We start from the raw sequence: 26,519 nt of genomic DNA, 5'->3' as shown, positions 1-26,519 counted from the left end.
TTTAATACATAATAATATTTCGTGAAGTAAAAACACACACTGTGTGTAGAATAGCGCTAACGTAATGGCTATTCTTCTATGACCACTGTCTTATCGGCTAATCTTTTTATTATTTCCACTTTACACAGTACACCTCACCGGAGCTTTCTGCAGAAAATTCGGTTGATCGTGTGGTTGAACGTATATGGACCATCAAAACCATACAAGACCTGGTAAACAAGTATGCCGTCACCAGTGATCCTAATGCACGAAAGTTATTGCAAGATCGCATCGCTGAACTCGCCTTACCTTATAACTTTGTCACACCAATTACACCTCTGGTTTTGACCAATGAGAACGATGGTCAGCCTGCACCTGCCGCCAAGTTTCCATTGCCAACTGTTGTTCATTCGGGGGCTATTCTTGACGCGTTGAAACGTGCATTGGAGGATATTGATCCTGGACCAGGTATGACATTCAAATAAAAATTCGAATTTTACCATGTTTGGAACAAATGGAAAAAAATGCTTATAAACGTCGCAAATGGTAAACAAGAAAGCAATATAAAGCCAAAATATAATATTTAATATGAAGGTAGGGTAGATGCGTATAAGCGAGCTTAAGCGCAAGTGATGCCATCAAGTTCAAGTTGAAACGTGCATTGGAGGATATTGATCCTGAACCAGGTAAGACATTCAAATAAAAATTCGAATTTTACCATGTTTGGAATAAATGGAAAAAAATGCTTATAAACGTCGCAAATGGTAAACAAGAAAGCAATATAAAGCCAAAATATAATATTTAATATGAAGGTAGGGTAGATGCGTATAAGCGAGCTTAAGCGCAAGTGATGCCATCAAGTTCAAGTTCGGAAACCATGGCTAACATTATTTGCAATGTTTAAGCATGAGCTATTATGACTAAAGTTGCGTGTATTGATCAATTGGCGGAGCAGTAACTATAAGGTAGAATATGCCATACAGACAATTATTATATTCATTGCCCCTTTTATCGAACATGTACTTCTTATATATTCAAATGTAGTATTGCATTTACATGTAGTATTTTTGCCTGATATGTTATACACTACAATAAATTAACGATCAGTAAATGTTTCTGTTTCTTATGATTTCAGATGAAAAACCACCAAGTAAAAACAAGCTGCCTGTCAATACGGAAAGTTCGGTGGGTGAAAACATCACTTCTGGGAATACAACCTGGTCGCTCTACTAAAGTGCTAATAATAAGCACTAGGCCTATACAACATATTTAAAGTGCTACATATAATATTGAACAAATGGTTGAAGAATGATAGCGCCGCCTGTCGTTGTTTTTACACTTTATAGCATATAAACTTAAAATATGATACAAGGCAATTATGTGTAATGATACATTGTAAATTCTTTGGTAGAATGAGTTATAACCACCTGCTAAAGCCCAAAACGTTGGTAGAATATGGCAAATTGTTTAAGGGAAAGGGATCTGTAGCGTCATTACGAGATAACACAAAATTAACACTATTTTCGCAATTCCTTTTCCAGGACGGTATTGAAGTAAAGCGCATTAACATCGACTCCTTGATTGCTTTACGATTTGCTACAACAACGGTCACTACAACGATGGAGAATACTGGTACTGACCCAGGATATGCCGTATATAAACAAAAACTACCAAACGATGCATTCATTACCGACTTTTCCTTGTGAGTACTTGTGAATAGTAATACCAGTTAAGTGTCTAAAGGAGAAACAATAAACGAAATATTTCCACACTGAAATTCGAGTGTTCAGCCTGAAGCCGTAACTCACTATGTCCAGCTGTGGCTCCTTGCTTTGGCCTTCAAAAATCCACATTTGCCCCACAAGGTCTTTTGTTTTCTATTGCATTTTGTCATGAATAATGGACTGTATCTTCTATAGTGCCCTGGCGACTTTATGCTCATTATGTTGGAGCAGGTGAATGTGAGTTGAGGCTTTCTGGCTCTCAACGCTCGAATTGATTGTTTATTGCTTGTAAAACATGCTTCTTCGACAGCTCTTGCTGACTGGACCTTTTGTACTAATTGTAATTAGTTGTAACTTTAAAGTAATCTTAAAATAGTTATATGTATAGCAATAGCGACAACTTTAAAATTAATTAAATGCCACTCTGGTTGATAAAAGGCACTCCCGCTTGGGACATGGTGATGTTCATTAACTTGTATATCTTTCTCTATCTTCAGGACTGTGGATGGTAAAACATACAATGGAGAACCTAATCAAGTGAGAGATAACATTCGTAGTGATCTACGAGATGGATCACTGGAGACTGGTAACGGAGGAGGATATGTATCACAACTGTAAGTAATTATTTACTGGAGTTAAACCTACGTTATGTGACACAAAACACTGACAAATAAAAGTTTAGCTTTGTGAAGAAACTTTTATATAGTAATGCCTTATCCTTAATACAGCTAGAGATTTCTACAACTCACGGGTAATGACGGAGATAATAGAGAGATTGCGAAATTTACGTGAAACGTGACACGGGAACGCGAACGGCAAGCTACATTAGTCGAAAATCGGTTATTATGCCCTCTAGAGGGTGAAATCTATTGTGAATTGGTCAATCGTGGAATTACCGTAAGGCGATTACGTTGCGGTTGGTAGCAAAAAATGACGTTCCAAAATGACAAAAAAACCGCATTATAAAATGCAGAAAAATGTAATGTTTGTCATGTTATGAAACGAATCAAAGTATCCTAATAGAACAAGTAGAGTCTGACATGTAATAAAATCCATTTTGGGGGTTAAAATTTGATTTCGTATAGACAAGAAGAAGTGAACAAATTTCGATTTTTTTTCGACGCGAATTTGAACGGGCAGATTGTCTATTCATTTGTGTGTGGAAAATGCCGTCCAAAAATCAGCTTGCGAAGAGGCGTTTTAGGCAAGATTGTGTCGTGTTACGGCATAAATGCGGTATAATTGTCGGTTTGGGACGGGGAACAGAAGTTCGTGCAACGCTATTTTTCGCCTTGCTTTTTCGTTGTGCATTAAACAGCTTTCAAAGTGTTTTGCTTATGGATACTATTCAGCAAACTCCAAAATGTTTTTAAAACCATGATAATGCATGTGTTTTTGGTTTTAGTTAAAACGTTTTGATAACATATCGATGTATGTTTATATAAAAATCATGAAAACTCGTGTTATACTGAAAAAATAATACAACATTTTAAGCCAAAATTCGAAATGCTATAGTAAAATATCATTGGCAAACATATTTAAGTGTCTATTGTGTTAGAACGTTTATCAGCAAGTTTAGAACAAAGGGTTTTTTGAATGTTATTAAAACTTTTAATGCCCTTGACCCTCACATAACCTTTAACCCGACATTTAACGTTTTCTGTAATATATTTGTGTTTGCTGGGTAGTAATCGAACTAGGCATATTAGATTATCTATTTTCATTTTGCTTTAGAAAGTAAACAGGGTATTATTTATATGATAATGGGGTTGGTTTCTTGTTATTCGAATAATATACACCAAGACTTCCTAGGCATCCAACACCAAACTCTGTTTAGATTATTTAGACAAATAGCATACACGTGTGAACATAGGCCTATATACTCATTTTCCAATAGCCCGCAAAACTCAAATATCGCTAATCTGGACTGAATGCTTAGAGCATTATAGGTACAGCCAGTCGTATTTGCATATCAATACCGAGGAAAGTAGTTCGATGAAAGAAGATAATATTCTCTGGTTCGATGCACCCAAGGTGAATCAATGGGTGCTTCCTATTACCTTTAGATTATTTGTCTCAGCATAGCGCCATCATGATTGCAATAATGCGTTTACATGTAGTCTTGGTTCAGACTCTATGCGGCTATCACGAACATACTAGGAACGACGAGCATTAGGACCGACACAAACTGGCTGTGTAGGAGGCTAGTTTGGATGTGAACGGGACTATGACGTTCTACCGCAAAATGCAGAAATCCATAACCCGTATGGCGTTTGCAGTGAACGCCTCTCCGCAATCTCTCTATTAACATGAATAATACAAACTTTTCGCTGAACAAGGAATGATCTTACGGTCAGGTCAACACTAATTGAGTTAGTCTTAGACCTCCAGTCGTTTTGATAACCTAACTACAGTTTACAATTATACACAGCATCACATTCTGTGTATTTTATTGGTCAGAAAATAAATCCTCTGATGTAAAAAGAAGATCGAAGATTCGACATTTCCTCACACCGACGAATACCAAATCGCTAATAGACTCTCCCTATATATTACCTATGAAGTGCCTACAGGTCATGTATTTTATATAATTTTGCTTGTGTTTTGTCGTTGCGACTGAACGTTTGAGCGGAAACGTAGCAGCGTTTGTCTCAATGGCAAATTAACGCGCAAAGGCTTCGGACAATTATGTACCTTGGGGAAGCTTTAACATCCTTTGCGACATAATGAAGAATGATTAATTGGTAACTTAAATCTACATGTTTGTTTCTGTACTTTTCTTTAGAAATCCAGACACCAAACTGTTCTTAGTATCATCTCGAGTACAGCCTAAGCAAACAGCAGTATACAGTTTAACTTATGAATATCTTATACCAAGACGACATGGAGTGTATGAACAACGATATGGCATCTATCCAGGACAGGTTAGTTAGACATTCTCAAATATTTTTCTTCCATTCCACTCCCTTACCTACATAAATGGAGTTTCATCCTGGTATGCCAATCTCTTTTTATAGAAAGGCAAATAATGCATTTTGATAGATCCGTTGAAATAGTGTAATAAGTACACTCCATGTCTATTTAAATCTGACTACAAAAATTAAATTTAACGACATTAAACGAGATCTAATATTCGTCACTTTTTTTTCTTTCTTTTTTTGTGTAGATTGTGGATGATATAAGTATCGATGTAGATATTGTAGAGCCCCAAGGAATCTCAGAAGGCAATGTGATGCTACAAGACACAACAACCCACGATATGAAACATTTAATAAGTAAAGTACGAGACTCACATTGGACTATTAGTTATCGACCTAACCACAGAGATCAAACTAGGATATCATCAGATGGAATCATGGGAGATTTCATCGTCCAGTATGACGTAACACATCCAGATGCTACTAGTGGTGGCACTATTCAGGTAATAACAAAAGTGCAGCTGAAGATTGTCTATTTAAATTTCATAATCAAATTAAAGATTTCGAAATTAGAAAAGCTTCAAAATACTAAATTTTACCTACCGTTGTTTACAGAAACATTTAACATGTTTAACATATGTTGCAAATTTCACGTGTTACTTTTTCTTTAATATTTAGGCTCAGAATGACTACTTTGTGCATCATTTCTCGCCAACATGGTTGACTGTTCTCAAGAAGAACGTTATTTTTGTCATCGACACGAGTAGCTCTATGGCTGGTACAAAACTGATGCAAACCAAAGATGCACTGAACACCATCCTGAGTGATATGCGTCCCGGAGACAAATTCAACATTATTTCATTTTCAAATCAAATCGGTTTTCTCGACCGATATAAGATGGTGGAGGTGAACGCTAATAATGTTGCGTACGCCAAGTCATACGTCGATAATCTTCAACCACAGGATTGTAAGTTGCCAAATCTTGTGTTATGGGTAGCTAGTTAAGAATGTACAAAGCAGTATAATGGGAATAAACTGTTTTAACCCCCTGGACACTACTGGTCATCTAACAGCATTTCGGATTGGTTGATAATTTGAAATGCTCATTTCAATTGTCAATTATGCCCGGGCTTTAAACTATTTATGGTCAAACTTGCATTTGCAGATGATCTTATTAATACCTTCCTTGATTGGTTCAAAATTTGACACAATATTCATTTTGGCCAATCGGCAGGTAGTTCTCATGGGGTTAATAACATTCAAAAAACATATTTGAAAACTAGCTGCAAAACATACAATCATAATGTTGTTTACGTGTTGACAAATATTTTGCAAAATGTTTGCCAAGATATATTTTATAATATCATTTTCACAACATTTTAAAAATGCTGTAGCGCGGTTTTTTTTCATATAAAACTTTTATAGCCATACATTAAATATTATTAAAACGTTTTGACCAAAACTAAAAATACACTTGTTGCTGCTGCTTCTGTTACGCCTTGTCGCCGTTGTTCGGCATAGCACCGGCTATCAGCTAATTCAATTGCGTTTTGCTGCTTCAAGTTTCAGTTGCGGATTCAGATTCTTCAGATCTTTGTTGATCATGGACATGTTGTTACCGGCCTTCCTCTTAATTCTTGGTCTTTTGGTGGCTTAGTAATTCAGATTTAGTTTACGCAAACTTACGCAGGACTGGTGACCGACCCATTTGAGTCTTCATTAGTTTATGTTTGCAAGTCCAATATGCTTCTTTTGTTTATAACACCTTTATGTATGTTTTACAAAAGTTTTATGTGTTTGGTGGATAGCAATTGCAATTATCTTAAACGCATACATGGTATGTTTTATCGAAAACGGGAATTTACCCGGCTTTATTGATTCCTTTATTTTCTCGGTTTTATTTTGACAGCTACTAATCTCAACCAAGCAATATTGGATGGCATCAAAATGTTACGTCGAGATGATGAGCGCCGCCGAGGACAGGAAGAAATCGTATCTATGCTGATTGTACTTACCGATGGCGAACCAACTTATGGCGTACTCGATACGGCGGAGATTGAGAAAAACGTTAAAGACGCCATTGCTGACGACTACTCTCTTTTTGCACTTGGTTTTGGTGAAAATGTGGATTACAATTTCCTAACAAGACTGGCAGTACAGAATCACGGCGTGGCTCGAATCATACCAGTCAGAGCAGACGCCAGTCTGTTGTTAGAGAACTTTTACGATGAAGTAGCCACACCGTTACTCTTTGATATTGAGTTCTTCTATTCAGATGGGGTTCAACCCAAGTCACTTAGTGAAAGATTTTTTCCGAATTACTTCAACGGTTCAGAATTAGTTATTGTAGGACAGTTGGATGAGTTGAGACGTAGAGACGATTTGACGTCTTTTGTGTATGCGAAGAGTGCAACCGACGAGCTGTCTGTAACATCCACAAGTGACACTAGAGTAAGTGTGCATGATTGAATAATATAGATATGCAAAAGTAGGTCTAATGGATACGCTCATGATAAGTAACACAAATTGCGAATTATATTTAATCTATATCTAAACTCTAAAGATCCTGCCAGGATCGAAAGCTCAGGCCATTGACCGAATTTGCATTTATGCCTATATAAGTTCGGAAAGTTCTATATCTCAGATTATTTTTGACATGTTCATTGTGTTGTATATTTATGAGGAGTTTATATAATAATAGGTTTATTGTCCTTACTGTTTGTGGCAGAGGGATGCCGCAAACACGCAGTGAGTCATATCAATTCAAACAGTAAATAACATTACGGTGCCTCTGCCTTAAAAACAACGCCAAGACGTTGATCCACGCCTCAGCACAATTTACAGATTGTCGCTGACCACTACGGCCCACATGCCTTATACAGGTGTTTTACCTGTCACTAAAGTTACCACAGAAAAGGGTTGTAATATACTATGACCCAGGTGGATCAATGACTAAATGAGTTGCATGTAATAAGCATGTGCAGTACGATGGCGCTGCATGAAGTGGGTAAAGTCTTTTGAATTTGCCGGGTTTTCCCCAGCTTGAAGACTGCCCTCCTTTTGTGCACGCAATACTTTGAAAAGGCTTATGTCATGCTATGTTGTCAAAGAACGGTGACAACAATATCACTGGCGTGAATATCAGTCCACAGGGAGGATGTATTTTAACATTATGTCTCTTCGAACCACCTACAGGTTCCATCTGGCGAACTCATTCGAGCCGGTGTACCATCGGACCTCATAGAACGTATTTGGGCTTATCACACGATCCAAACTCTTGTACGAGACAGAACCCTCAAAGAAGAGAACCCATCAGCAGTGGATGATTTAACCCGAGAAATCGTGGATAAGTCATTGTCTTACAATGTGCTGAATCCCTTCACGACTATGACGATAACTGAAGGCGTGGGTGGCAATGAGGTTGTTATGAGTGTTACTGATAAGCCATTGCTTGCTGTTGAGAGGGAAAAACTCGAGATGTTAGTGACTCCAGGAAGGACTGTTGTTCAACCTACGCCAGATCCCACTTCTGGTCCTGGTATGTATAGAAAGTGCGCAAGTGCTGTTATCGCAAAATTTGGCCCAAGTTGGAGAGTAAGAGTTTTTAACCCAACATACAGGGTCATGGTAGATACATGTACACAGAGCCGGATTAAAATTTTGGGGGCCCTGGACCAGGCCAAAATTTGGAGGCCCCAAACGCACCGTGAGGAAGGCATGTGCACTCAAGTGGCCAAGTTTTTAGATTTAACTAAGTTTTAACCCTATAACTACGCGAGTGTTTACGCACCATTGGTTTCTACAGTAAAATCCATGATCTTCATTTCGCTCTTGTGTAAAATTATTCAAAAAAACAACAGATTTTTTACTTGTTAGGTTGAAATAGTCATTACTTTTTATATTTAGCCGAAAAACAATTTTGCCTATATTTTTGTACATAGCCAGAATTGTCCAAATTTACATGGGCGCCCTCACATTATGACATCATTATGTATATATAAATTATGTATGTGTGGGCGGGATTACACCACATTTCGCCATAATGCATTCTAGAAACGCTTGCTGTTAGAATAAGACAAATTTTAATGCTAATTTATTGCACATTCTAGGGAAGCGTGGTTACCTTTTTAAAATAACCGAGTGAGAGCGTTTTCAAGAAAATATTTTTCCTGTCAAAACTGAAGCCTCCTCTGTATAAAAGAAAATATGAATATTAACTGCACATCATATATAACGATTCGTGATACCCAATTGTGGCACATTTGATGTCGTTCATGAGGCAGAGAATTTTATTTCAATTATATACACGCCAAAATATTTTTTTAATTGAGTGTGAATGGCGATAGAAAAAACGTTGAAAATCCCATGTATAAATGACATTAGACCCAACAAATGATTACTGTTTCGTTTTTATGGTAATCTAATCTTTTATTTCCTGAAATAAAATTATGGGTCTAATGTGGGTTAATTGTATAATTGATGAAAACATCGACGTGTATAAAAGAAGCTACAAGAAAAATGGTAGGCCACGCCACATTGATAATCTATGCTTTTAGTATACGGCGAGTTCGTAGCGCACGTGTGAATCAAAATCGATATACTATTGGCCCGACTATTGTGCGTGTATAGTCTCATTTATAAAACACGTAGTTATCAACAATTGAGCGCTATTAATACACATTACTGTTTTTAAACAAATAAAATTCCAAAATATGGTACGTTTTCTGTCTTTGCTTGTCACTTGGTATGTTGAAGTAATGAAGTTGCGATTATATTTTTAAATTTTCATCATGACACCATCAAGCCTGATGGCCGAGCGGTCTAAGGCGCTGGTGTTATGTCAATATCGTATAGGAGTACATTATAGCGGCTGAGTGCAGCGTGGGTTCGAACCCCGCCGGCGCCTCTGACAAAATAAATTTCATATTATGTTAGGGAAATGTGGCTGGGAGAATGTATGTATGGCGAAGAGTGGTGTGGGGCGGGATGTTAAAATGTCAACAATGCATGCAGATTGAAGTTGCGTTCATTGTGAAATACTCAGTAAGTTTGCTTAGCTAACCTGAAGCTTGATCATTGTGGGGTATGAAGGACTTAAGAAAATATGAGAGAACTTTGAATATATTACGTGAAAGAAAGGCAAAAAACTAATTTAAGTCAGTTATTGGATCTGGAGTGTTTGTTGCGCACAATCAGAATGCTGGTGCCTCGTGGACAACAACTGAAAGTGGGTGTTGCACGGGTGTTTCAGTAAAAAATGCTCATAAAAATAATACTGTTGATGCTGTTCTTTTCAGTTTTTCACTAATTGACCATAGCATTTATATAAAGTTTCAACAACAGAAAAATTCAACTTGGTTCAAAATAATTATGGCATCTTTACCCTATTGCATTTATTTTGACTCGCCCTGTATGTATTTCTAATTAGGATTACACAACTGTTTCTGGCATATGAGCATAAAAGCGCATATCTATCAGGTGGCCATGGCCCGGGGGAGGCACTAGACTTTAAATTGATAGCGGTTCATAACTAGGGGTCTTTATGGGAGAGATTTCATGCCCAAAAGGGGTCATGGGGTGAGAAGCACAGAAAAATAGGGGGGGGGGGGTATCTGAACAGAAGCTCCTATAAATGGGAGCCATTCAGTGTTTAACCCTCCCCTTTAACCTAAATAGAGGGTTATAGGATGCGATGGAGTTGAAAAACCGCACATCCCCGTCATCCAATTTCAACGAGTGACCCCCCCCAACTCCATCTTCGTCATGGGTTAACAGACATCACTTGGTGAACGAACGTGAACTCGTGATGTCAGTTTGGTGCCATTCAAGAATGCCAATCCCAGCGGATACACCTGACGTTTTACCAACGTCGATACAACGTCAAATCTTAACCTTTACCTGTGCTTAACTTGATTGGTTCAGGTACATCGCGCGTTTACGTTCGTTCACCTAGAGGTGCTGCATATTCTGTCTGAAACGGCACAGATTTATCCTCATGGTTACATGTGATCATAATATGGTACTTACTCATTATATACCAATGTGGCCCTAATCAATTTGGAATATTGATCGACAAAGAGCATCTCATTGATTGGTTACAAAACGTGATTGTTTTCTTTACAGATACTGGCGGACAGACTTGCAGTCCTTGCATTTGCAATTGTGAGGGGCAACAAAACAGTGGCATAGATGCAATTGAATTAGTCAACGACAAATCTCTAGGTAAATGAAAAACAACATGGATTATTTCCCAGCCTTATTCTCTTTCGCTCTCTCTTTCTCTACGCACGCCACCCCAGCTCGCACACACCACCCCTACAAGCACCCCGCAAATCCTCGCATACTCACCCCATCCACATACAATGAAAATTAACCTACATGCACAAGCACACTCCTACTTAAACCAGGATTCTTGTCGGGACCAAGATTATGTGTATAAAATAGGCCAGTGGTTCTTTCTGGGGTACAAAAAACGTACCAGCAATAGTTTGTGTGCCAGCGTTTTCTCTTTTCGCACGTTTCAGGTCCGATTGGTCTTTGTGGAACCATGATTTACACCCCACAAAGAAATTGTACCCCATAAGCTATTGCTGTAGCTTACACAGTACCCCACAAGAATGCTCGCACAGGAGCACGCACCCTTGGCCAAAACACAAAACTACAATAGATTTTGACCAAGGTTAAACTTCTGATAATGTACGTTAAAAAGTTTCAACTTGTTGACCACAATTGTGTGCTTCACCTGGTAATTCGTGTTGGTTAAAAAATTTAACATGTGCGTAAAGCTAATACAGTGTGTATCAACATAAAGTATATAGCTTGAAAAATGCCACTAGATTGAAAATATGAGATATTTGGTCAAAATAATTTAGTTGATAGTTGAATCAACATATTGTCTTCCCACAACTTTAAAATCACTGGCATGTGACCATTAATAAAGACCAAGTGACTATTTTTGTGAGCCGTGTAAAAATTAGTTGTGAGAAGTCAGCTAAATGACATGAAAATCACGGTATCACCACTTTCTGTACAATAATTGACAGAACGCCTTGCGGAATTGTTTAGCAATCGTGTGATTGCTTTGAAGCACCAAGTGGAATAGCCCCTAAGATCTCTTGATCTTATACCTCAGGATTTCTTCTTGTATATATGTGGGGCTATTTGAAATCAAAGTCCTATTGCAGACCTTGATGAACTCATAAGGCGTAGTGTGAATGCCATGTTAAGGAGAGCCGATATCTGCATACAGAGGAATGACCTGGTGGCCATGTGGAAGATTTCAATTTTCATATTGCTTTGATTTGACTTCACGCAACTGCATTTTTACTCAGCTCACAGGAATAGATAACGAGTCCTTATTAATAGCCACACGCTATACAGTTATGGGAAGACAAGCATTTTGACCAAATACCTCGTACTTTTTAATCTAGTTGCATTTTTTCAACTGTATACTTTATTTTGACACCCCCTGTAATGATGATAGATACAGCAAAGAATTAAACGAGCAGTACGTGTTGTGAATACCTGAGATAATAGGTCCACATAGGTTCCTCCTAAATACTTTCTTTAATAAATCGAAAAATATTTGACAAAGTGCAAACGTGTAAAAAGATATGTGTAGCCATATTTGTTTTAGACATGGGTCAAATTATAGCGTCACACGTCATTGCGTTACAATGGCTTATTATGTAAAAAAGACCGTTTTAAACAGTGTTAAAAGTTGCATCTGAATCTATAGGAGTCAACTCTCAAACAATACAGTAGGCCAGACTTATTCATTTGTTTCTTAATGAAAACCTGACTAGTATGGACTCAGGTGCAACTTTTAAAACGGATTCTTTTCTTACACAATTAACCATTGTGACTGAACGCAATGATGTGTGACGCTATAAATTGCTCCACAGGTTAAAACAAATATGGCTATACATATCTTTTTACATTTATACATTTCGTAAAACATTTTTCGACTTATTTTAAAAAGTATTAGGGGGAACTTATATAATATTAGAAGTGTGCTTCGTAAGAGAGCTGCGTAAAACGTAAAAAGAGATCGCTATCGTAAAGTGTTCTTAATTTGTTATTTATTTTCATACCTTTTTCCTTGGCACTCATTTTCCTTACAGGTCTTCAACTCAGTGCGACATTAACGAGCTCCCTCATCGCAAAAAATGGCCAAGGCAGTCAATTTAACGTACTTATGAGTGAAATCTTCCTCACATATCAGCCCCAAGGCGCTAGTATAACACATGAAATTGTATTTGACAATCAATCAGTTACGTTGAACCGTCTCTATATCATCAATTGGGGAACAAAATGGCAGCTTCCAAATAGTGCTGGTGAGCTTAGTTTACGTGTGAAGGGCCGCAGAGCAACCATAGGTATAGGATCTGATATCAGATTGACCGTTGAGCGACAAAGACCTTCAAGAGGAGCACCGGGTAATTTGGAATTACTGGTAGAAGATGACACTGGATTGTCACGCAATGCTAAAGGATTTGTTGTAAGTAACAAAACAAAATCACCTGATTCACCTCGATTTTGGTGATACTTTTAGCACATTGTGCATCCACACCTTCACTGTAACCCGTTATTGTTTTCCATGTGGAGAGATGGAGGACGGCGGTAGAGCAGCATATCAATTTGTAAGCGCTCTTTAAACAAGGTCATTGTTCATTGAATTCACAACCGTATGACAAAACAGGCAAAAATAGTAACTTTACGCACAAGATTTGCAATTTAAAGAGAATTATGGTCATTGTTCATTGAAATCTACAATATAAGTGTGCTCTTTTATTTAATGACATAAAATCTACGAGTGATATTGTAAGGATCACTTGGGGTTTTGACTTTTAAAACCTACATTTTTGTACAAAATGTGCTTGAATAGGACGTTTTCAACAGATTTAACACATTCGCCTTGCTAAAAACATTGAATAGCGTTATCTGTTGACGGAATAAAAAATAGTGTTTTAGGGGAAAGTGTTAGCTTTCGTTCGATTTAAAAAAAATTCTGATAGGATGAAGGGAATATTCGGGGTTTTGACAAAAACTAGTCACAGGTGCTGTATTTTCCACTATTTACCAGCTAGAAGATCACACAGCTCTTATGATGCTATGCACTCAACCGTGTAGTGTAAACAATGGCTGTTTAGAGACAATTCACTACTTGCTTGGAAGCTCTTGGACGAAATTGTGTGCTCATGTGTATCGAGGTGGAAACTCTGTGCATAGATACGTTTATCGTTTTTTAGCCAAACCATTCCATATGGTGAGCTTCAGACGCAGAGCACTACCGTCGTCCTCAATCTCCCTCACATCGAAAAAAAAAAAAAAGGATCATGATTTTTACTCGCACTGTTAAATATTTTGCAATAATTGGATAAGCTATAAGGTTGCGTCACAATCTGATGTGCACTTCCGCATTGCGTATTATCTTCATCCAGATGAAGCAGCACTTCACGTAAAGAAGAGGAAGACGACTTGTAGAGGGATGAACCGACGTAAATTGTCATTTCACAGTAGAGATACGAAATAAAACATGCATGCACCAAACTAATTAAGTTGGTGTCAGTTAAACTTTTGAAATAAGCATTTACTGCACTTTGCAGCTATATCAAAATATCAATTACCTGTTCTCATAATTCATTTTTATTACTGTATGTTTTTCAGATTGACGCAAAGCAGTAATTAGACAGTACTCCTCATCTCAGCAACAGATATGCTTTATGGGATAGTGTGCACCAGTCTCTAGGCAGATGAATGTTCACTCATATTATTAGACAGTACTCCTCATCTCAGCAACAGATATGCTTTATGGGATAGTGTGCACCAGTCTCTAGCCAGATGAATGTTTCACTGCACTCATACTATTCATTCAAGTTCAAAAAAATTACATGTACACTTAAAGAGAGAAGGAAGGAAACCATATGAAGTGAAGTGATGACTTGAAGTTCGGTCTGCTTAAAGAAGGGTGGTCTTACCCCTGGAACATATACTTTTATATACTTTAGACCAACAATTTAGAAGTTATGAGACCCCAAAGTTTCCATAATTCCAGGGTTAAGACCACCCTTAATATCTGACTGAGTTAAAACAAGATTTGAAAAAGTGACATTTTAGTTGTTTTATCGTATTTATTCGTCTTTAAAATAGTTATACCTGCTCAGATCAAGTCATCATGTTTCATACGAATATAATTACTCAGTGCATGTTGGACAGGACTTCACGTTTATTTTGCTGATATAATGACTTACGATACTTCTAGGTAGTCTACGGACTAATAGTGTACAAAATCGGCGAGGACGACTAACCAGTTGAGGAAAAAGAAAGACAACTATCTAAACAATATACAAATAATGTCTGAATGCAATCCGCATACAGGCGAATACAATATTACCATAGACCGCACCTATATAAATGTGGTGAGCCATACGCGATTTACCAAGCGTGCAATTCACCTTTTCGGTAAATCCCATAAGTATTTGCGAGTACACCTGAGAACTCGTCATTTGACGTCACGCCGACTTGTAAAGCGCACCAACGATGTTCAATAAACGATGCGCGCATCGGCGTGACGTAAAATGACGAGTTCTCGTGTACTCGCAAAGGCATATGGGATTTACCGAAAAGGTCAATCGCATGATTGTCCTCAAAAAATTTTGGCTATTATTTCTAATTTCTTTTCTGCAAGATTTTGCATTTGACAGAACATAATCAATCACGAGCAAATGCATAAATTACAACAATTACTTTAATATTACTTTAGCCAAACTTCCTCAAGACATTATTTTGTTATATTCAAACATTTTAAAAAAAATTCAATTTAAAACTTTAAATCACATTATGCAACATACCACATCTAAAACAAAAGTTATACCAAATGGAAAAACGATTTGTGGTTGATGTTGTAGGTGTTTGCTTTGCTTGGTGTTTACCCAGCAAACACAAAAACGTTTTAAATAAGTTATATTTGGGCTTTTGGTTTAAGTAAAAACGTTGTAATAACATTAAAATGTCGGGTTATATAAAGGTCATGATAACATTTTAAAATGTTTTGTATGAAAACACACTACACCAATATTTTTTTAATGTTTTCAACATTATGTTAAAATATTTGAACCCAGCAAACACAGAAATGTTCTTAAAATGTTCTTTTCAAAACCTTTTAATAACATTTAAATGTCGGGTTATATAAAGGTCATGAAAACGTTTTTAAAACGTTATTGCAAATATTTTGGGCAAACATTTTTCGCAAAATATTTTTTCAACTCCCCAAAATAACATTCTGTTTAGAATGTTTTGTATCAAGTTTTCAAGAATGTTTTTGGAATGTTATTAAAACGTTTTTATACCCTTTATATAACCCGACATTTAAACATTTTCTGTAAAACATTTTTGTTTGCTGAGCAGTAGATTATCCAAAAATGTTTTTTAAGGTAAAGAAAACGTTTTATACTCTTAATATACCCTTTATATAACCCGACATTTAAACGTTTTCTGACAACCTTTTATAACCTTTTACGAATGATGTCGAAAACGTTTTGTGTTTGCTGGGTACCCACACCAACACACTGGTATGTACGATTTTCATTGGCTGCGCTCGAATCACATGTTTGGTTTGAACGTATCCACCACATTTTAAGTGGGGAATGCAAAAGAAGATAGCTATACAGCTAATCTGTAGATTTCAGTTTAGGTTAGGTAAGTTAGGACATGTGTAAACCATACAAATATGCCACAAAAATCAGGTTTGAACAAAATTAGCCAATTTCATAACTTTTATAAAATCGTACATTATCAGTCCAAGAGAACGCCAAATATGGATCAGGAGTATTACATAATAATACCCTGCTATGACAATAGCTGCACTAGGTTAATCGTATAATCTCCTTATGTGGTTAGCATGGCTGGGCCAGGAAATCCACAAGGTCAGCCAATGTATGTACATGTATTCGGTACATGTGCCATATCTTTTACAATGGGTGATAAATTTCTGGTTTGTTTTATTTCAAAACGCAACAGTCGATATTCTAAAGCTTGGTCCAAATCCAAGAGAAGAACCAACTCTAGTAATTTATGTGGTTTCAAATTATATCGGTGTTGCCTTTTTGATAGAAATGGTGTTTGTTGATGTGCACAGTTTCCCATTAGATCATAACATGCTGTTGTACATCCAAGGTCAAAGGTCTTTTAATCCATATTTGGCGTTGTTCTGGGACTGATTATGGCTTTAAAGCTAAATCTCGTCAGTTCCTATAATTGTAAAGATGATTTGATCAACGTATAAGGTCATGAACTGTCATTCATACACGCTTTATAGCGAAAACCAATCAGAGCAATAATGCACTCTCAGAACAAAATGAATAGGCAAAAAACAGTTGGATAAAAAATGCCCAACAATGGTTATGATTCTTGAAGTTGGGCAAAATACAGTTTAATGCATGGATGGTCAAACCTGTCAATATGGTATTTACACAGGTTGGGTAAATTCAGAGTTCAAAATTACCAATGTTGGTTAAAAGAAACACCCTTTTCCCGCCAATAAAGTTGGGCAAAGTATGGTTTTGCCCAACCATGGTCACATGGTGTTCCTTTGCGAACTGTGATTGGTCATTGTGTTGGGCAGAAATGCATTTCAGAAAACAAGATGGCCGATGAGTGGCTTGCTGCAAAGCTGTGGATTGGGGTCTTCAAGATCTGTTGGAGACTGTGAGCAAGAAGTCTCGGCCTCGCACACAGTGTTATACCCGATAAAATGATATACTTTATAATATGATTTCCTACTCCCCTTTCTTGGCTCGTGCATTAGACGCATCAACATCTCAGTACATGTGCATTATTTTATACAATTTCACTCGCTGTAAGTGATTCGCGTTTATAATGATCATACTGCAGTTACTGTCCATTTTCCTATATACAATACACAGTGCTCTCACCATTGACGCGTGACCTCTACAAATAGTGTATGTTATAGGCATAGGGCGTTGCCTAGTTAACGTCACTGTGTGAAAAATAACGGAAATTCAAGAAAATATAGTTTTGTAACATGTCCTACATTTTTAGCGAATTTAGATGTTTGGAAATATTCGCACTTTGGTGATTTAGTAAGGAAGGACACGCATGGCCTGCAAAATTCCTTGTGTAAATCGATTGCAACTTTTAGTGATTATCACTCACTTGTGGACCGCTCTCTTCCGAAGGGCATTAAAGCTAAACCACTTGACGGATATTTTTGTACTTGATGTCAATCAAGAATAATCTGTATATTAAATTTACATGTAGGGCATCTGCAAATTTTCGCACCTCCCTGATATGTAAGTGACAAATAACAGCAAAAACAACTCCCATATCTGTCCATAACTTTGGTCAGTGGTGTGATCCAGGGGATTTCAAGTGGGTGATTATTGATTGGCAAGTGCCATATTTGGGTATAAGTACAGCCCACCATTCAATGTGGAGGATGGGCTAGACTTTATCGATTGATTTTGTTGGAGTAATTTCCTGTTAACCAGGTTTAAGTACTGCAAAGGTCGAATCATATTTGCTGTGCAGAATAACTTCACTATGATAATTTGCACGATGCTTACGGGATTCCATTGGATTATACGCTCTACATGACATGTTGTGTCTGTGTAATAATAAAACAGCATAAAATTGCACGATCTACATTTTAATTCAACACCAAGTCTATCCCGTCTTCTAAGACAAACGGATACAAAGAAAATATAAATCACGTATTTAAGGTTATACGAGATATTGTTGGTCGAAGCAGCCAAAAAAAAAGTGTTGTTGTTTCAGCCCTCTTTACAACATAACTCAAGAACCACAGGACCTACAAAAGTATATCTGTGATATTTGAATTCTTCTACACGCTCGCTATGAATTGAGCAATCTGCCATTCGCAAGATGCTGTGAACTACATTTTTTTGTTGCTGCTTCGACCAACAATACATCGTATACCCTTAAGGAAATCGATTGTCCGATATGCTTCAAACTAAATACTGTTGATCATTTTAATCAGTGTACTTTGCCCTTCTCTGTTGCTGCTACTTCAAACGTGCTCGGAACATTTCCGAAATAAAAACAAAGTTCTTACTGATCCATCTTAACATCTTCCTTGAGCGTGTATCATCAGGAACTTAACTAAGGATTTACATTATTACAATTACAGGGGGCAGACTATCTCCAACCGGGACATACAGTAAGCCAAAAAATTAAGGTACCAGTTATGTTCACCTCTGTATATCCTAAATAAAGACAAATATGTCAAAATTAAAACAAGCAGGCACTACCGGAACTCTTTAGCTCTGATTCAAGACCTTATTTGTTGAAATTGGTTGAGAATTAGAGAAACGGTGATCTAAAACCTACCGAAAAGACGAAATAAAAAGTTGCACTTTTGTGTTCTAATCAATGAAAGCATGACACTAGTTATACGTGCTAGTCAATGGAAGCGCAGCGCTAGTTCTCATGTTCACGAACGCTTTGTGTACAAATCAATAGGGCATTTAATGCAGCAAACTGCAACTTTTACATTGGTATCTTCCTTGGGTTTTGGGATCGCCGTGTCTTTATTTCTTGAACAATTTCAACGAATGAGGTCTTAAAGTCGAGCTAAAAGATGCAGCTATTGGCTGCTGGTTCCAATTATGACATTTCTTTCTTTGTTTAGGATATACAGGGGGTAAACGTAACTGGTACCTTAATTTTTTGGCTTACTGTATATTTCTCAATGCCTAGTATCCCGTTTGCCGTTGGAAAAATCTGCCTGCATAGGCACCAGGACCAAATTTGTCCGATCCTTGGATCGACCATCGATGTTGCTTTGATGCTTGTAATTAATTAACAACCAACTAATTAATCATCAGTAATGGTAAATTTGTACCCAGCAAACACAAAACGTTTTAAAAACGTTTTAAATAAGTTATATTTTGGCTTTTGGTTTAGGTAAAAACGTTTTAATAACATTAAAATGTCGGGTTATATAAAGGTCATGATAACGTTTTAAAACGTTTTGTATGAAAACACACTACAACAATATTTTAAATGTTTTCAAAAATGTTATTGTAAACTATTTTTGCAAACATTTTTGCCAAATATTGTGTCAATACTTAAATAACATTATGTTAAAATATTTGAACCCAGCAAACACAGAAATGTTCTTAAAATGTTTTTTTCAAAACCTTTTAATAACATTTAAATGTCGGGTTATATAAAGGTCATGAAAACGTTTTTAAAACGTTATTGAAAATATTTTGGGCAAACATTTTTCGCAAAATATTTTTCAACCCCAAAATAACATTCTGTTTAGAATGTTTTGTATCAAGATTTTCAAGAATGTTTTAGGAATGTTATTAAAACGTTTGTATACCCTTTTTATAACCCGACATTTAAACGTTTTCTGTAAAACATTTTTGTTTGCTGAGCAGTAGATTATCAAAAATGTTTTTTAAGGTTATGAAAACGTTTTATACTCTTAATATACCCTTTATATAACCCGACATTTAAACGTTTTCTGACAACCTTTTATAACCTTTTACGAATGATGTCGAAAACGTTTTGTGTTTGCTGGGTATTAGTTTTAAATATCAATGCAATTCATGCAAAGACTCATAAATTATGTTACCACAATTAACAATAGTCAATTAATTGATATTATCAATAATAAGGATCGACCAATCATCGAGGGTCGATCAAAAGCTCGAACTAATTTGGTTCTATTGCCTATACTTCATTTGTGATCAAATAATATACTAGTACAATGTTTGCTAGTTCTGATAGAGTAAAATAAACCATCCAGTTCTCATGATTACTGAGTCCATTTTCCCGATGTTCCTGGTCCCCGATGTAGGGTATATATTATCATTTAACAACAATTTACATGTTATTACATGTCGCAAGGCAATTTTTGATAGATAGAAAAGAAGAAAAAAAAAGTTTTTAATGGTTGCTTACACAAACCAAACTTCATATATTCTCCAATCTATTGAAAAGCCGGAAATCGACAAGAACGTCACATCATGTATTGAGTCAACCTGTTCACTTCATTTCTCTCATACATACTGTTGTTCATTGAGTTTTGATGGTTTAATAGAACTTGGCAACATAGGTACTGCAGATGGGGGTGGTGGGTCGTCTCTTTTCTTGCTCTTCTTGTTCCTACTCACCACGATAAATACTGCCAATAAAAGCAAGCCTACACATAATACCCCTGCTGCGGCAATGCCTGCAATGGCTCCTACAGATAGACCGGATTCAATGTCAATAGTACCAGATACAGTTGTCTTCATCCCATCCGTATCCGTCACAAAACACCTGACTGTGTCCCCGTGATCACCACTTAGCGCTTTTATCTTAAACACCGAACCTTGCGCAGTTGTGTTGATTTCTGGTTCGCTGTATGTTGCATCGTATGTCCATGAATATTGAAACTTCTTAGGATCTGACGTATCACTACTGGCATTGCAGATGAATTCGTGAACTTCCCCCGCAGGTAGCGTACCCGGAGATTTAAGGGTTACTTTGGGATAAGAAACAACCTTAACAGGTGGTAAGGCGCATTCTGCGTCTAGGTTGAAGTAATCACTTCGTAAAGCACATTTGAAAATTGTCTTATTGTCCGCCAACGCGACATAGAAAGAATACTCCAGATTGGTGAATCCTCCGAATTCTCCACCTATTCCATTTAATAGGTCATCATCGTTTTTTAACCATTTCAAGGTCACGGCAGGATAAGCCGTTTCAGAGGTACAGTTCAATACAACTGGTTGTCCAAGTACGACAGTTGTTTGATTCTCATTGTTAGGTGTTCCTATAAAGTCTGGTAGTAGACTCGTACAAGCAGGATACTTGCTGACATCAGGTCTGTACGTCACATTTAAAGTAGCTGTTTCACTACGAAGCAGAATTCGATTACATGTTCTGTCGTCGGCTCTCGTACAGACAGCGCAAGTAAGTTCTCTGCCAAAATCCACCCCTTGTGCGCTTGTGATATTCAAATCAACTGACGTCACTGCGTTTTTAATACCAATCAAGATCTTATACCTATCAGATTGTCCTTCACCAAGCAAACCATCTAGTACATCAGCAACAATTTGTCCATCGTAACTTATAGGTTCATTATTCATTAGCCACGAAACAACTTGAGTTGTTATGTCGAAATTAATCACAGAACACCTAAAATACGCGGGTGAGTACTGCTCTGCAGCTTTATCACTAGGATTGGTTACAAATGTCAGGTCCTGCTGCGAGTAAATTGGCTCTTCAATTGGATCGGTGGTATTTACGTTTTCTTGTGTCCAAATAGGCTGGATGGTGGTGATGAAAATGATACCAATTATGGTTATTTGAAGAGAAGCCATGACTGGAGTTTTCACTTTAATAATCCCGTTATAAAACACTGACTAGGGCCTACATCTGCTCCGATGGTTTACTTATTAGTACAAAGGTCGTGGCTATCTCGCTACGTTATTCTTTCATATCAATGTATTATTTACTCAGTGGGTACAGTGTTTTATTAATTATTACTAACTGCAGTAGAATGTATGCGATCACAGACAAGCGAGGCTAACGGTGTATCCTTTTATTTGAAGTCTGTGATAAAGTATATTGTTTACTTAAAGCCATAATGTACGATCTTATAATATGATTTTGGTTATTTTTTTTTCAAACCTGATTTTTTGTTTGGCATATTTGTAATGTTTACACATGTCACAACTTGCACCTAAATGTAATCAGCCAAATTTGTTGTGTTTGTAGGTAAACAGAGCAAAGTTCGACATAAAGTCATAATTCAAAGAATTATGACTTTATGTCCGCCAATAGAACTGCGTGTTAAACGGCCAAAATAACAAGCAGTGTTTACCTCGTTATTTCAGCTCAAAATGGACAGAAACCATTCCCGATAATTATTACTAGTATTATTTCAGCATTTTGAGTATATAATGACAAATTTAAAATTTGAAAGAAATCGTACATTAAGCCTTTAAATCTTAATTGTGGAGTTTGATTTTAAAACTGGTCATATAGTATTTTCATAATGTATCTTTGATTAAAAATATTCAAGGTACTTTGTTCTTCTCAATTGGTGCCCGGAGAGGGTCCTTAATGGTTTTGTTCCCACAAAACACAGAGTATGTCGGAAGCTACTGATTTTCAAATTTAAAGGTCTTTATAGAATACATCCCTTAAAGGGGCATTTCGTGATCCACAGCCTCGTCCCCCACTTTTCTCAAAAAAGTTGAGATTTTTATATCACTGAAACCTCTGGCTACATAATGTTTATGTACAAAATATTTCTTGCAGATTAATTCGTTTGGCAAAGATATCGTGAATTTTGAATTTCGTTCTGGTGCACCAGAACGAAATTACAACGTATTGTCTATGGAGCAGTGTAATACACATAATCATGCATAACTCGCAAACGCAGTATCGGAATCAACTGAAATTTTGGGAATATGCTTTTTTTCGTGGATATGTACTGAAAAATGTCATAAAAAGAGGATGCTAGGATCACGAAATACTCCTTTAAATTCATAATGTACGATCTTTTAAATGAGCTTGGTCTTTTTTTAAACCTCATTTTTTGACTTAGGCCTAATGTTAAACATATGTCCCAACTTGCACCTAGTTGGATACAGCCAAATTCATTGTATTTTTAGACAACAGAGCAAGTTTGAATTTAAGCCATATTATCATGATTACTTAGTACCGTAGAATTCCGTCTAGAAGCATATATGCCTCTAAACGAGGTTTTTTAAACGAAAGATATGAAAGGCCAATACCCTTCTCAAAAACATTGCAATAGATTGGTCTTACAAATATACATGTTTGTACAACCGCCTTTATCAGTAATATAGTTTTTGTTGAGAGTGTCTGCCTCTTGTCTCTTGTGTCAAAAAAACCTCGTTTAGAGGCATATAATATGCTTGTAGACGGAATTTTACGGTATATTACTTTAAACCACACATAGAACACCACACTTAGGTGGCTAGTATTTTTCTTTTCATTAATACCTCATTGGTTTGGCTTGGTCAGAAAACTAAAGAATAACCACATTAAATTAAAGCTTGACTGAAATCGTATTATTAGGGCTTTAAAAATCTTTCTGAAGTTGACAGTCATTGATTGGTTAGTTTGGTTGTGATGCCCGTAGTACTTATCAAACCACAAACAAACTTCGGAACACAAATATCTAATCAATGATTGCCTATTGACATTTTGATGATCCTCCGGCAGTCAATGATAGAAAAATGGTTGCTATAGCTTGTCAGAATTTAATATAATATCTTCGAAAGTATGGTGGAAAATGGCTTAAGGGAAGGGGTATGAACGTTTGGACAGTATTTATTGTGGGACATTAGAGCACATCAGACATATCGAATTGCATTCTGAATACTGAAGTTATCCTTTCTCAAAACGATTCACAGATATTTGTTGTAAGTGAAACTTGGTTCCACCCTGGCTTACCGGACTCTAAAATGAACATTCCCCAATATAACTTATTTTCTGTCTCACGCCAAAAAGAACATAGCCTCGACCGCGGAGGAGGTGTAGCAGTTTATGTGAAGAACAATATCACTTCTTATCTCATAACTGAAATTACAGTCCCAGAAGAGCTGGAATGTGTTTGGGTAATGGTGCGTCCCCACCGTATGCCACGAGAGGTGTCGGCAATTGCAGTCTGTGCCGTGTATATTCCACCAGATGCACCAGTTGCACTACAGAATCTGCTCGTTGACCATCTACTTGAAGCTACTGATAGTCTACGTACATCCTATCCTGACATTGGATTTGTAATTGCTGGAGACTTTAATAAATCACGTATTGACAGATTATTGTTTGGCAATCAATTAAATTTCCAACTAGAAAGGATGCTATACTAGATCTTGTTTTTACCAATTTTAGTCAGCATTACAATGAACCAATTTGCTTACCACCAATTGGGAAAAGTGATCACAATTGCATTGTTCTTAAGCCATGTAGTTCAATCCCTGGTAATAAAATCAAGAAGTCCAGTGTGAGATCATTTAAGGATTCTAATCTCCGTAGTTTTGGTACATGGATTCAAAACCATGATTGGGATGAAGTTATTAACACATCTGGGGTCCAAGCCAAAACTGACACCTTTTATGCTCAGTTGAATGATGCAATTGAAACACATTTTCCATTGGTCACTGTAAAACATCATGAATCTGATAAACCATGGATAACTCAGAAAATTAAAAATCTAATTCGTGACCGCCAGACTGCCTTCATGCAAGGTAACACAACTCAGTGGAAGTTTTACGCAATAAAATCAAGCGTTTAATTGAGCAAACAAAAATGAATTACTATGCTGAAAGAGTTAGACACTTGCAAAAACTGACAGTAAAACTGGCATCGCCAGGTTAAGGTCATGACAAGGAACTGTTCAAATGAAACATGTATTCAGGTGCCAGGGGTCCAAGCTAATAGACACAACGAAATTGCAAATGTCATCAATTGTAAATTTGTGGATGTTTCTGCTAATTTAGAGCCCCTTGATAATTCTAAGCTCCCTTCATACTTACCAGCAAGGAGCTCACCACCATGTTTGCACCCATGGAATGTGTATTCAGTTTTAAAAAAGATCAATGCATCAAAAGCTACAGGTCCTGATGGGATACCGCCTCGTCTTGTCAAAGAATTTGCATACGAGCTGAGTGTTCCTCTCACTGTCATCTTGAATAGCTCGTATACTGAGGGGACGGTTCCACACCAGTGGAAAAAAGCGATTGTGATTCCTATCCCTAAGCAGTATCCTGCGAATATTGACAAGTTGAGACCGGTGTCCCTGACGGACTGTTTTGCTAAAATCAGTGAAGGTTTTGTTGTGGACTGGATTCTTGATGACATTCAACACAAAATAGATCCCAACCAATATGGTAATGTTAAAGGAGTCTCTACCTCACATTATCTGGTTAGTCTGATACATTTTCTACACACTGGGGCTAATTTAAAAAAAAATGTGGGCACTGTTGTCGTGACGGATTTTTCAAAAGCTTTTGACCTCATAGACCACAATTTACTCATCTCCAAGTTTGTTCATATAGGAGTGAGAGAATCACTCATTCCATGGATTTGTAGTTTCATTTCTGGTAGACAACAGTGTGTCAGATATAACCAAACTTTATCTGACTACAAAAATTTAAATGGGGGGGTTGCCACAAGGCACAAAAATGGGCCCTTTGGGTTTCCAAATCATTATCAATGATGCAGCATCAGATGCTGATGCTAGTGTGTGGAAGTATGTAGATGACCTATCTTTGGCATCAAATGTATCCTATCCTACCAAGAGTACGCTGCAAAAAGATTTGACACTAAATCCATCCAAGTGTCAAGGGCTTCAGGTTTGTTTCATGAATGACCCAGCTGCTCCCACTGTGTCTATTGACGATGTGCCTCTTCAGTTTGTTAAATTTGCTAAAATTCTTGGCATTTGGATACAGGATGATTTGAAGTGGGACAAACAAATTAATGAAATGCTAAAAAAAACCAATAGCCGCATGTATATGCTCCGTACTCTTAAAAGATTTGGTTTTACATCTGATGAACTTGCAGTTATTTACGGCCATTGTTAGAATATGGTGATGTTGTATGGGATTCGTCTTTGACATGTGAACAGGTTAATTCTCTTGAAAGAGTGCAAAAAAGGGCTTGCAAAATAATACTTGGCCAGAAATACAACTCATATACTGATGCAATTGAAGAATGTGGAATTCAGACTCTTTCTGACCGTAGGAAAAATCACAGTGTTAAATTTGCTCAGTCTCTGCCAAAATGTGATCGTACGACCAATCTCATTCCCCCTACAAGGCGTTCTATGCATGGCAGAGAATTGCGCAATTCAAATTCCATCACTCGTTTACCTTGTAGAACT

The 26,519-nt window shown here is 37.0% G+C and overlaps 1 protein-coding gene across 1 annotated transcript in view; it reads left to right on the top strand.

Moving 5' to 3' along the window:
- The window catches only part of LOC140171124 (uncharacterized), a 37,701-nt gene extending 22,969 nt beyond the window's left edge, over positions 1-14,732 (top strand). The window contains 12 exon segments of the mRNA XM_072194307.1: positions 129-447; positions 1,115-1,164; positions 1,521-1,681; positions 2,201-2,317; positions 4,489-4,627; positions 4,870-5,124; positions 5,300-5,588; positions 6,531-7,072; positions 7,817-8,159; positions 10,745-10,843; positions 12,745-13,121; positions 14,291-14,732. Coding sequence (XP_072050408.1) covers positions 129-447; positions 1,115-1,164; positions 1,521-1,681; positions 2,201-2,317; positions 4,489-4,627; positions 4,870-5,124; positions 5,300-5,588; positions 6,531-7,072; positions 7,817-8,159; positions 10,745-10,843; positions 12,745-13,121; positions 14,291-14,308 — 2,709 coding nt within the window. The 3' untranslated portion in view covers positions 14,309-14,732.
- Positions 14,733-26,519: the final 11,787 nt, after the last annotated feature.

The sequence above is a fragment of the Amphiura filiformis genome, chromosome 15 (genome assembly GCF_039555335.1).
Source record: "Amphiura filiformis chromosome 15, Afil_fr2py, whole genome shotgun sequence".
Lineage (NCBI taxonomy): Eukaryota > Metazoa > Echinodermata > Ophiuroidea > Amphilepidida > Amphiuridae > Amphiura > Amphiura filiformis.
Note: the sequence above shows the minus strand (reverse complement) of the source record. Positions and strands in the feature narration are given on the sequence as shown.